This window comes from Cryptomeria japonica, chromosome 6 (genome assembly GCF_030272615.1).
Source record: "Cryptomeria japonica chromosome 6, Sugi_1.0, whole genome shotgun sequence".
NCBI classification, from domain to species: domain Eukaryota; kingdom Viridiplantae; phylum Streptophyta; class Pinopsida; order Cupressales; family Cupressaceae; genus Cryptomeria; species Cryptomeria japonica.
The window spans coordinates 217,038,183-217,052,174 of record NC_081410.1 but is presented as its reverse complement, the minus strand read 5'-3'; the positions used below and the strand labels follow the sequence as shown (position 1 = coordinate 217,052,174).

Genomic DNA, 13,992 nt, shown 5'->3' with positions numbered 1-13,992 from the left:
GAAGTTATGATAAGTGGCCCTGGTCCGGGGAGAGATACACCATTACGAGCCATTGCTCAAAGTGGTATACAATTTAGTTATCTACGTGATGTAACTCCTATGCCACATAACAGATGTAGACCTCCCAAAAGGAGATGTGTGTAAGAATTGAATAAATTGAAAGTGAAAGAAATGATTAAATTATTTATTTGAAATAATATTATGAATCAGAATGAAATAGCAGTCTCAATGAAGATACCAGAATGGAAGTGCATTGAATTCAGAACAAAGAATAAGCATTTTCATTATAGTCGTTTCACTCTATCTCTGCTTTGCAAAGGTCAAGCTAATACAATAGGCAGCACAATAAGAAGAGTTTTACTCAGAGAAGTAGAAGGAACATGTATCACACATGTTAAATTTCACAATATATCAAACGAATATTCCGTAATAATAGGTATTGAAGAATCAATACATGAAATTTTGATGAATCTGAAAGAAATTGTACTTCGTATTGATGCGTATAGAATTCGAGAAGGATCTATCAATGTTGTTGGACCAAAAAAAGTAACCGCTCAAGATATCATGTTACCACCTTCTGTGGGAATAATTGATGCTACACAACATATAGCTAACATAAACAAATCAATTACCTTAGATATATCATTACAAATTGAAAAATGCCACAGATATATTATCCAAAATCCAAATAATTACAATCCTAAGGATGAAATTTTTCCTATAGATGTTGCCTTTGTCTTTCCTATAGATGCTGCCTTTGTCTTTCCTATAGATGTTTCCTTTGCCCCTGTTCAAAATGTAAATTACAGTATTCACTCCTATTGGAGCAAAAATGAGACACAAGAAATTCTATTTATTGAAATATGGATGAATGAAGCTCCTAAAGAAGCACTTTATGAAGCTTCTCGGAATTTAATTGACTTTTTCCTTCCCTTTCTAAATGCAAAGGAAGAGAACAACGATGGAACAAATAGTCTAAGCATCGATATTACTCCTTCCTTACCTATTTTGCATATATTGAATGATACAAAGAGAATAAATTTTGATCAAATGTATATTGTCCAATTAAACTTCTCTACTAGGATATATAATTGCCTCAAAAAGGCAAATATAAATACAGTATCAGACCTTTTGAATTACAGTCGAGAAGATTTAATGAAAACAAAACATCTTGGGAAACAATCTGTCCAAGAAATCTTGGAATTTATGCGAAATATTCAAATTGATTCACTAGGGAATCCGATTTAGATTTCTAAGAGTTCTATTCAATCTCCCCATTCATTCCCTTCTTATAAGTTCTTCTGGAATAAATCTTTGACCATTCTGTAACAATATTAGAAAATATTCGATAAAAAAATATATCTAGGGAGAGACCCTTTATCTTAAAGAAATGACTCCCTAGATATATAAACAAAAGATTTCCCTCCTCTCTTATATTAAGATATTCTAAATTAGATCAAATTGGAAAAGAGCTAGAGTTAAAGATTCATTGATAGGTAACGTTGCCCCAATACCTAACCAAAGAGCTACTACGGTACCGAATAAGAATATTGTTGTAGCTACTGGAAGATGAAATGGATTTTGAAATTGATTCACATTCTCCAAGAAAGGGACTGTCAATAGTCCTGCAGGTACTGAATCCATTAAAAGGACACCTAATAATTTATTAGGTACTGTACTGATAGGGAGGTTGCTAGGTAAGTGCTCAAAAGGCCAATTTGAGTCAAAAGGCCATAAAAGGGAACAAGAGGTATTGGTTGTGTCTGCTCTTGATGTTTGCAATAACAAGTTTAGTTACACTAGATAGGTCTCTCTACAAGTCTTCACCATCAACCTCCCTTCTTAGTGGAAATTCATACCCTTGCTCTAGCTTAATCCAATTCCTCACTTCACCCATCTACACATTTCTCAATCCCTAGCTTACTGGACATTCAACTTATTGTTTTTAGTGTGCATTAGGCAATTCCAACATGGTCATGTAGGGGCAGCAAGGTTTTGTTCAAGTTTGACAACCAAACTTAGTTTTAGGCCCATAGCCTTTGGCTTACTCAATGCACTAACCAAAAGTCAAAATCTCTGACTGAGGCTATGCACTGTCCAAGGTTCCATATGATACTTATCTCACTATTTTGGATTGATCTCCTAAGGTTTCATAAGCCCCAAAACTCCTCCTTATAATCGGGTTTATGTATTTTGACAAAAACAGTCAAATGTGTGTTATGCAATCAAAAGGGCTATGAGCCCGTGGAGGCCTAATTGGCACTTTTTTGCTTATCCTATCCTACGATGGGTATTTCATCCCTCAAAATTGATTTGGATGGTGTCTTAGGGGTATATGCTCATAGTTTTTTATGTTTTAGACCACTGTTAATGCAGATTGAGGACTGTCCACTATTTGAGACACTTTTGCAGGGTTTGGTAGGGTTTAGACCCAAACACATTGGGAAGTCATTACATATCCACTAATCAAGCCTCCAAACTGGCTTAGAACTTTTGCCACACCAAAATGAATCCTTCCCCTGCTAGTGCCCTACAAACATAATGCCAATCACTTGGCAAACAACTAGAAAAACATGTATATGACTGTCATAACCCTATCACTGTTAGTTTACTGTTAAGTCTGCACTTTTAAAACATTAATACTTCACTCCAAACACTTCATGGCATGGAAAAAAATCAAGACACTTAGGAACTTCCCTGTAGCAATGAGTTTGAAGAGTTTTCACAACTTGAAAGGTACTTTGAGGAACTTGTTACACACAATACTAATAAATTCACAAAAATAGTGAACTCACTATTTTGCTTACAAAATGAGAATGCTTAATAAGAACAAGCTGATTTAACCAACCAAGGTGATCATCAACACCCTTGGCCATATGTCTAGACGTCTGCCTCATACATTTTTTCACTCCAAATTGCTTTTGGGTGCAAATTTTGAGTTTTGATCATTCTACTAGCCGATTAGTCAATACTTGCCTAGTATTCACTCAAATCCTTCTTCCAAACACCATTATCGCACAAGATGAAGCATATGTACACTATATACATGCATACCAACTTGACTAAATCCATTTTGTGGGATCCCAGACCTGGATTAGTCAAGTGGTGGCATTTTTGAACCTCAAACCCTTGACAGGGCAGTGAGCACACAGAAGTAAAATAATTTTGTACAAAAAAATTGCCAAAGGAAAGTAGTACTACAATCACTTGGAGAGAATTGTAAAAATACTATGCACACTCTCTAAAGGTACAGTACAGACTAGCAAAGCTATAGTACAGACTATTACTCCAAAGAAGCAAAAAATAGTGAATAAAGCCAAAATTTCATGATTTTTATTAGGAATCTCTTGCTCATACAATCACCAACCTTTCTCTAGGAAAAGGGAGGCCTTTTTATAGAATTTCTAATTAGTTACCAAGCCCTGTATGGACATGAGGCTTCCACAACTGTATTTTGCTAGAAAAACGCAAAAATGATAACTTTTTCAACTTTTTCAAGCCAAATGACAACATTTCTTGCTCAAAAGACATTTTTGACAATCTAACCTTATCAACTTGTCTAAACACCTTAGACATGCTTAAAAAAACTTATCAAACATGTTTCAATGCCTTGGAAAGCATTAGAAGACCTTTTTGGCAATTTTGCACATTTTTGCCAAAAATTGTCAACTCAAAGCCTGAAAGGCAAAACTTGACCTCTTGAGCCCAAAAGAGATCAAAACCACTAGAAAAGACACACAACAACCTAAAACAACATTATAAACATGACACAAGTGTTGGTATTTTGGTATGATTTTGTCATTGATGTCAACACCTACTGAAAACTAGCACTTTGGAGATCCAGCAACATTCACCAGCAAGCAAGTAACTATTGCACAGTTATTGGTATATGGTTCATCGGTAGGATATAATGTTCACCGGTATTTGGAATGATATGGAAGAAACTTGGTAATGTCGAAAACATCATGTGGACACTTTGTTTTGAAGAATTAATCATTGGTATATTCATATTTGCATATTTTCTTTTATCGGCAAATAGGTCCAGGTTATCTAGGGTTACACCGACAGGTTTATCTTTTCCAGATCAGCATGGCACGCTATGGAGATGATTTATTATTGATGTAAATGCATTAAGCCAACATGTTTAATCAGTTATTGCATTAGATATTATATTGTATGTAAAATGATTTTATTGTAATATCTTGTAGAGCTGACCTACTAAAATTGGTCTTAGGGTATGGTATATATGTAAGATCTTATTTGTAAGATCAAGTGTGGAATGCAAAAAAGAATTGAGTGAAGGTATATGTGAGATCAAGCAGAGGTATACATGAAGACATCATTTGAAGGTGAAGCTAGGTTTTTGTAGAATCATATCAGCATTACACCGGTACTGAATCTAGCATATGAAGATGCTATTTTGTGCAGTACATTCTTATTGGATTTAACCATCCAACTATAGTCAGTGTGACTCCCATTTTGTGATTGAGCAGTAAGCTCTAGGCTATTGGCCTTTCTGCATGTGCAGACCCCATTATGTACACTTACTATCTGCAGTAGTATCATCTGATTGTGGGTAAGGTTTCCCACCATGGTTTTTCCCCTTACAGGGTTTCCACATACAAATATTGGTGTTATGTGTTGCAAATGACTTTATGTTTATGTTTCATGCATTAATCCTTACCGATATAGCAATTTACTGTTAACACTGTCTACCGACATACTTAACTTGTTTACTGGTATTAAGCATTAAGTTGGTTAATTAGTTTTTGGTTTGAATTTATTAGACAACTGATTCACCCCCCCCCTCTCAGTTGTCTCCGGGACTTAACAACAAGACATTACAAACATGAAAGTATTAAATACTCAAAAAAGAGAGTTTTGTTCAACTAGGTGCTCCTACACCATACTCCCCCAAAAACAAAGAAGTCATGTGACTCCTTGAGGCAGAAAAGAAGAAGAGATGTCAAACTTCTAAAAGTCTGCTTCATGTATCCATGTGGCCTCTGAGATAGGCTTATCCTTCCATTTGATTAGATGCTCCATGTAGGTGTGATTCCTTGTTTTTTTGAGAATCCTAGAGTCTAGAACCTGTTCTGCTTGGGGAATAGAAAGAGAAGGGATAGATAGATCAGAAAGGGATTATGCAACATCTGAAACTCTTTGAATCTCCTCAGATGGCTACCCTTTGAAAGCAATCAAATCTGCAACATTAAAAATGGGAGACAAAGAAACATCAGTAGGAAAATCAACTTTGTAAGCATTAGACCCATACTTAGCTGAGATTTTGCAAGGGCCTATTCTCCTCATCTGAATTTTGCTTGGAACTCCCTTTTGTAGCCTTTCCTTGTTCAAATGAACCATCACATAATCTCCTATGGAAAATTGAACATCTCTCTTTGTAGCATCCACTTTTGCCTTGACCTTTTGGGAGGTTTCTTGGAGAGCTTTTCTCACTTGCTCATGAACCTCCATCATGGATTGAGCCATGTCATCTGCTATTCCACTCTTAGGCTGGAAGTTAGTGATATCCCTCAACTCCATTAAACCCCTTGGATGCATACCATAAACAACTTTAAAAGGGCCTTTACCTATAGACTGGTTGACACTATCATTGTAGGCATATTCTGCTTGATGAATGAGTTGATCACAACTCTGCCCATATTCCTTTGTCAAGCACCTAAGCATGTTTCCAAGAGACCTATTCACAACTTTGGTTTGGCCATCAGTTTGTGGATGATAAGCTGAACCAAAAGAGAGATTAGTACCCAATCTCTTCCACAATGTTTTCTAGAAATGACCAAGAAACTTAACATCCCTATTTGAAACAATGCTAGTAGGCAAACCATGTATCTGAACAACTTCTTTGAAAAATAAGTAAGCAATATGACTTGCATCATGTGTTGTCTTACAAGGATTAAAATGAGCCATTTTGCTAAATCTGTCAACTACTACAAAGATGCTATCAAATCCTGCTTGAGTTCTAGGTAATCCTACCACAAAATCCATACTATGCAATCCCAAGGCCTGTGTGGAATGGGAAGAGGCTGATATAAATTAGAATTGGAGGAATTACATTTTGCCTTCTGACATACCAAACATTGCTCAACATACCTCCTGATGTCTCTCTGCATCTTAGGCCAATAATAGAACCTTTGAACCAACTCTAAGGTCTTGTTGAGACCGAAATGTCCACTTAAGAACCCATTGTGCTTCTCTTGAATGAGGTTCTCTCTCATAGAACCTTTTGGAACACACAACTATCCACCCCTGAATAACAAACCATCCTACAAAGTGAAATCAACATATGCACCATGGAAATTATTCTCAAAATCTTGACAAACTTTATAAGCTTCAGCAAAATCATCATTAGTAGGATATATATCTTTAAAAATATCAATACCAATGCTCTGAACTTGAATCTCATGAATAGTTAACAACCTTCTACTCAAAGCATCTACTACTTTATTCAACTGACCCTTCTTATGCTTAAGAGTAAAAGTGTAAGCTTGCAAGTATTCTACCCATTTAACATGCCTATGATTCAGTTTATCCTGTGAGTTCAAGAAACTTAGTGCTTGATTATCTGTGTATACAACAAACTCTTTAGGAAGAAGATAGTGTCTCCTTTTCCTAAGTGCCTATACTAATGCATAGAGTTCTAAATCATATGAAGAGTACTTTTTCTTGGCATCATTCAACTTCTCACTAAAGAATGTAATTGGTCTATTTTCTTGACTTAAAACAGCTCCTACAACAATATTATTAGCATCACATTCAATAGTAAAAATCTTATCAAAACTAGGTAAAATGAGCACTGGTTGAGTAGCTACTTTAGTTTTCAATAATTCAAACCCCTTATTGGATGCATCTATCCATTGAAAATTTACCTTTACACCCCATTTGATGGTGTCTAACATTGGAGCTAAAATCTCACTAAATACCTTGATGAATTTTTTGTAAAATTGTGCCAAACCATGGAAACTTCTGACATCACTGGTTATTGCTGCAACTTTAGATTGATCCATTTTCAGATTGCCTCCTGATACAACAAAACCAAGATAGAACAATTCTTGCTTCAAGAAATCACACTTTTCAAGATTAATGGTCAGTTGTTCATCAAATAACTTTCTCAAAACACTAGCTAAATGATTCAAATGCTCTTCCTTAGTTTTACTGAAAATAAGAATATCATTTAAATACACAACAACAAACTTGCCAATGAAATCATGTAAAACTTCATTCATGAGTCTCATGAATGTATTGGGAGCATTAGAGAGTCCAAATGGCATGACAAGCCACTCATAAAGACCCTCATTCATTTTGAAAGTTGGCTTCCATTCATCCCCTTCTTTGATTCTTATCTGATGGTAATCACTCTTCAAGTCAATCTTATTGAAATACTGTGCACCCCCCAAACAATCCATCAAATCCTCTATCCTGGGTATGGGAAATCTGTATCTGATGGTGATCTTGATTATGGGCCTGGAATCTGTGCAAAGTCTCCATGTTCCACCCTTCTTAGGTGCCAACACTGTAGGTACTGCACAAGGACTAATGCTTTTCCTAATCAGCCCTTGGTCTAAGATTTCTTGTATTTGTCTTGCTACCTCTTCATTTTGTTTAGGGGTCATCTTATAGGCTGCCTTATTTGGTAAAGAGGCTCCAGGTATGAAATAAATCTGGTGGCTAATGTCTCTAGGAGGTGGTAAGGCTGCAAGTGTACCATCATTGATTATTTCTTTGAAGTTATCAAGGATTTTCTGCACCTCATATGGTATCTCGACTTTCTTTTCTACCTTTTCTTCTTTGGGTTTCACTATGAGTGAAAATCCCACTCCTTCACCTTCTTCTAGTGTTTTTATGAACTCTTTCTCATTCACTAACAACATGTTAGGTACTTTGTTTCTTCTCTCTCCTTCAATAAGGGATTGAATCTAATAGGTTAATTAATCTTTCTGAAATGAGTAGGAGTTTCTTTCCCCATCATGGTGTGCTTTTCGGTCAAATTGCCATGGTCTACCCAACAGTAGGTGGCAAGCATCCATAGGGAGGATGTCACATAGAATCCTATTCGTATATCTACCTATGTGGAAATCTACTCAGGCTTGCTCATTTACTAACACATTTTGTCCCTTATTTAACCATGTGACTTTGTATGGCTCCTTGTGTTGTATCCTAGGTAGTTTCAATTTACTTACTACTTCCTCTGATATGATGTTATCTATGGATCTTGAATCTATGATCACCTTACACACCTTTCCCATGATTTTACACTTAATCCTGAACAATGCTCTTCTCTGTGAGACCTTTGCACTATATGGCTTCTTCATTAACACTCTCTTGATCATTAAACTCTCACCATCTTTTGAAGCTAGGTGGTTCAATGCCGAAGTTTTGGTATTACCTCCATCTTCCTGAACATAGTTTACCCTCTTTTCACCACCATAGGATGAACTAGGCTTCTCTAGGCATCTATAGGAAGGGTGGCCTAACTTTTGACAGTTATAGCACTTCATGGTTGAGAAGTAGGACCCTCTCCTTGGTCCATTAGATCTACCCCTGCTTGGGTTGCTTGATCCCCTACCCCTATAGTTGGGTTTTCTCTGAGAATCCCCACTTTTCTCTGTAAGTTTAGACTCTCCCTGGGATCATTGATCTATGCTCCTTCCCCCAAAATTTCCTCTATTGCCTCTACCATCTCTTCCCCTACCTCTTCCTCTATTATTTTGTTCTTGCTTTCTCCTACCTTTCTCTTCCACCTTAAGTGCTAGTTGATAACACTTGTGTACTGTTTGTGGGCATAACAAGCTCAACTCTTTCTAGATGTTCCATCTTAACCCATTCAAGTACCTTGCCACTTTTATACTCTCATCCTCTACTACTCTGGATCTCATACACAATTTTTTAAACTCCTCAGTGTAGCTACTAACATCTAGGTCTTTTTGTCTCAAATTTTGTCTTTTCCTGTGAAGTTGTACTTCATAGTCTTTAGGAAGGTAGGTTTCTTTTATTTTGGCTACCATTACTTTCCAGGTGGCTAGTGGTTTCTTACCTTCTTTCACCCTTTCCTCTTGGATGAACTTCCATCAAGTTAAGGCTGCCCCTCTCAACCTTAATTTTGCTACCTTAACCTTTTGTGCTTCAGTTACTCCATCACATTCAAAATGGTTTTCTAGACCTTCAATCCACTCTATAAGAGCATCTAGATCCATCTTTCCACTTAAAAGAGCCACTCCCTCTAAGGTTTTACCACTCATAGCTCTCAAGGCTTTCAAGAATGGTTCTTGCTCAATGACATGGTCAGGCATGGGGACCTCATCCTCTATTACCATCATTTTACCCTGATCTCCAACCTTATCATGGACTTCTTTAGCTTTAACTTCTACTTCAGCTAGTTTCATTGCTAGTTGATCTAATATTTCTCTGAGTGCCCTATTTTCCTCTTCTTGGTCTTCAACCTTCTTGGCTAACTCAGCATTAGTCACCATGTTTTCCTAATGTTCCTTTCCTCCTGAATCTTTTTTTGGTTCTGATACCACTATGATAGGGAGGTTGCTAGGTAAGTGCTCAAAAGGCCATAAAAGGGAACAAGAGGTATTGTTTGTGTATGCTCCTGATGTTTGCAATAACAAGTTTAGTTACACTTGATAGGTCTCCCTACAAGTCTTCACCATCAACCTCCCTTCTTGATGGAAATTCATACCTTTGCTCTAGCTTACTCCAACACCTCACTTCACCCATCTAAACATTTCTCAATCCCTGGCTTACTGGACATTCAACTTATTGTTTTCAGTGTGCATTAGGTAGTTCCAACATGGTCATGTAGGGGCAGCAAGGTTTTGTTCAATTTTGACAACCAAACTTAGTTTTAGGCCCATAGCCTTTGGCTTACTCAATACACTAACCAAAAGTCAAAATCTCCAACTGAGGCTATGCACTGTCGAAGGTTCCATATGATACTTATCTCACTATTTTGGATTGATCTCCTAAGGTTTCAAAAGCCCCAAAACTCCTCCTTATAATCGGGTTTATGTATTTTGACAAAAATAGTCAAATGTGTGTTATGCAGTCAAAAGGGCTACTAGCCCGTGGAGGCCTAATTGGCACTTTTTTGATTATCCTTCTCTATGATGGGTATTTCCTCCCTCAAAATTCATTTGGATGGTGTCTTATGGCTATATGCTCATATATTTTTATGTTTTAGACCACTGTTAATGCAGATTGAGGACTGCCCACTATTTGAGGCACTTTTTTAGGGTTTGGTAGGGTTTAGACCCAAACACATTGGGAAGTCATTGCATCTCCACTAATAAAACCTCCAAACTGGTTTAAAACTTCTACCACACCAAAATGAATCCTTCCCCTTTTACTGCCCTGCAAACATAATGCCAAACACTTGGCAAACAACTGGAAAAACATGTATATGACTGTCATAACCCTGTCACTATTAGTTCACTGTTAAGTATGCACTTTTAAAACATTAATACTTCACTCTAAACACTTCATGGCATGGAAAAACATCAAGAGAATCATGAAATTCCTTGTAGCAATGAGTTTGAAGAGTTTTGACAACTTGAAAGGTACTTTGAGGAACTTGTTACACACAATACTAATAAATTCACAAAAACAATGAACTCACTGTTTTGCTTACAAACTAAGAATGCTTAATAATAACAAGCTGCTTTAACCAAAAAAGGTGATCATAAAAACCCTTGGCCATATGTCTAGACCTCTGCCTCATACATTTGTTCACTCCAAATTGCTTTTGGGTGCAAATTTTGAGTTTTGATCATGCTACTAGCTGAGTAGTCAATACTTGCCTAGTATTCACTCAAATCCTTCTTCCAAACACCATTCTGGCACAAGATGAAGCATATGTACACTATATACATGCATACCAACTTGACTAAATCCATTTTGTGGGATCCCAGACCTAGATCAGTCAAGTGGTGGCATTTTGGAATGTCAAACCCTTGACAGGGCAGTGAGAACACAGAAGTAAAATAATTTTGTACAAACAAATTGCCAAAGGAAACCAGTACTACAATCAGTTAGAGAGAATTGTACAACTACTATGCACACTTTCCAAAGGTACAGTATGGACTAGCAAGGCTATAGTATGGACTGTTACTCCAAAGAAGCAAAAAATAGTGAATAAAGCCAAAATTTCATGATTTTTATTAGGAATCTCTTGCTCATACAATCACCAACCTTTCTCTAGGAAAAGGGAGGCCTTTTTATATAATTTCTAATTATTTACCAAGCCCTATATGGACATGAGGCTTCCACAACTATATTTTTCTAGAAAAATCCAAAAATGACAACTTTGACAACTTTTGCAAGCCAAATGACAACATTTCTTTCTCAAAAAGACATTTTTGACAATCTAACCTTATCAACTTGTCTAAACACCTTAGACATTCTTAAAAACACTTATAAAACATGTTTCAATGCTTTGGAAAGTATTAGAAGACCTTTTTGACAATTTTGCACATTTTTGCCAAAAATTGTCAACTCAAAGCCTGAAAAGCAAAACTTGACCTCTTGAGCCCAAAAAGAGATCAAAACCACTAGACAAGACACACAACAACCTAAAACAAAATTATAAACATGACACAAGACATTACAAACATGAAATCATTAAATACTCAAAAAGGAGAGTTTTGTTCAACTAGGTGCTCTTGCACCATGTACGAAGTATTTGAAATACGGGGAAAAAATACCATTCGGGTAATATTTCCAAAGGAGTTGCAAATGGATTTGCCGGTTCACCAATCATTGATGGTTCTAGAAGTACTAAACCTATGGTACATGCAATAGTAACAAAAATAACTATTGGAAAAATATATAAGAGATCATTGGGCCAAGCAGGCTCGCCATAATAATTATGGCCCATGCCTTTAGCTAATTTAGCCCTTAATACAAGATCATTTAAGTCAAGTTTCTTTGTTATTGAGATAAGTAGATTTTTATGAATGAATCTATCCCCTGAAAGAACCGGACATGTCAATTTTGATCATCTGGCTCAAGCACTAGTTGAAATAAAAATGATGAGCATTGCATCGTTAGAATAAGTATAACTAAGAACTAAGAAGATCTGTAGTTAATTCATCACTTTCTTTTTTTGTATGCTCACTACCCAAGTAAGCTCACAAATTCAATCATGATCAATATGCCTTTTGGATCATCTTATTCCTTGTAATCTGTGTTTATCTCAACCCTCACAATTTTTTGCATACAAGGTATTGACTTGTTATTGATCTAGTATTTTTCCTTCTTTAGACCCCTTCTTTTACTCCGATATTTTACCCTATTGAAATGCAAGGGAAATGCATGCATTTTCATACTATGAAAAGGAAAGGATAATTTAAGTAATAAATTTTACTTAGTAATGCTATTACTATTACCTGGATCTCACAAAGCATAATTCAGATTCGATCATAGAAATAACTCTCTTGGACACATTGCCTAGAGCTCACTGTTCAAATTACAATAATTGAGAAGGCTCCAACCTTCAGGGAAGGTTCACTACCCTACAAAAAGATTCAAACATCAATCTAGAAAAAGTGAACTGCAAAAATAGAATATGCTAATGCTTGATGACAGTTCTAGTTAAGCTGAAATGACTGTCCTTCACCAATCTCTACTCAACACACCACACCGAAGGATGATTTATCTTGTTTTCACATAGGACACTCTTTGATAATGCATACTTTGATGAATAATGATGAACAATAAATAAAAAACAAATACTGAGAGGGGGGGGGTGAATCAGTATAGACAAAAACATTTCCAACAACCTTAAACTACAAAGACTGCACAAATTGGTAAACAATATCACCGATCTAAATCAAGGCACTACCGGTAAAACACAGTATGACTATGAAAGACATAAACCGGTAACATCTAGATCTTCTCAAAACCTAATATCTCATCTCAACTTCACCCATATTCTTAAGCAGGTAACGCATCAGAAATATAATGACCATTGGATCAGCATGCTTTTACCGCTTAACAGAAAACACTAAAATATCACATGAAAAAGCATCACACATAACACACTGATTTTTCATGTGGAAACCCAACTGGAAAAAAACACGGTGGGGATGAATACCCACAAGTTGTTCTTGAACTCTTCTGAAGTCACCTCTATTAGGAGCCTAGTCTGGTTAAAAACTTTACAACAGGTTTTGCTAGGAACTAATCCTGCTAGGGATCACCCAGTTAAGGGATGGCTAAATACCCAGTTAGAGGTTAAAACCTTGTTAAAGGTTACCTTGTCAGAGGATTTAAAGAACTCAATGATTTTGAGTCACCCTGTTAAAGGATTTACAAAAAGCTTGTTAAAGCTACCTGGTAAAGGGATTTTCCATCTGCTGAAATGGTTAGAAGTCAATAGGTAGTACACTAATCTGATAACAACACTTAATGCCAAGGCAGATCCACTTTAGTTCCTTTACATCTGTAGATCTCTACTCACTGCTCCGGGATGGCAAGAATCACTTCACACACATTCATTTGCCAACAACTTCAAATGAGAATCATCATCGAACTTATAGACAACAATTAGGTCAGTGGCAAAAACCTAAAACCCTAAGCATCTAGGTTAACAATACAGTCGGTCCAATCCTGGCCATTTAAACACATTACATAGGATAAAACAATCTTGAACAAATCTCAAGACATTCTGCATCGTTCATTCTTTACTGCTTCTAGAAGCTGATAACGCATCACGCGTTCTCCACCGTTTACTAAGATTTTGCACATTCCCGAGGTAGATAGAATCAATCTTCTTCATGTACACAAGGCTGACGTGGCAACATGATCTAATCTTCATTTCAATGCTAACTCATCATAGGATGTTGTCGGTCGAATCACACAGACTTGGAATGCATCAACCGGAAACCCTGAAGCTGAGACTACCAACCGGTAGTCATATCAAATGAAACCCCAATACAAACTTTGCATATACCGGTTCACCTTTTCACA

At 36.5% G+C, this 13,992-nt stretch overlaps 2 protein-coding genes across 2 annotated transcripts in view; one reads left to right on the top strand and one right to left on the bottom strand.

Annotated features, from left to right (window-relative positions):
- The first annotated feature begins 201 nt into the window (after positions 1–201).
- On the top strand, positions 202–1,248 carry LOC131071402 (DNA-directed RNA polymerase subunit alpha-like). The gene has a single exon (XM_058007218.2). The coding sequence runs from the start codon at positions 202–204 to the stop codon at positions 1,246–1,248; it is 1,047 nt and encodes a 348-aa protein (XP_057863201.2).
- Positions 1,249–1,446: 198 nt separating this feature from the next.
- LOC131071401 (cytochrome b6-f complex subunit 4-like) overlaps positions 1,447–13,992 on the bottom strand; it is a 30,090-nt gene continuing 17,544 nt past the window's right edge. The window contains exons 2-3 of the mRNA XM_058007216.2: positions 11,694–11,991; positions 1,447–1,675 (exon numbers count right to left, since the gene is read on the bottom strand). Of these exons, the coding sequence (XP_057863199.2) occupies positions 1,447–1,675; positions 11,694–11,991 (527 nt within the window). The remainder of the gene's footprint in view (positions 1,676–11,693; positions 11,992–13,992) is intronic.

Excerpts from the sequence above, each read along its gene's own strand:
- LOC131071402 (XM_058007218.2), top strand. The coding sequence starts at position 202 with ATGAATCAGAATGAAATAGCAGTCTCAATGAAGATACCAGAATGGAAG.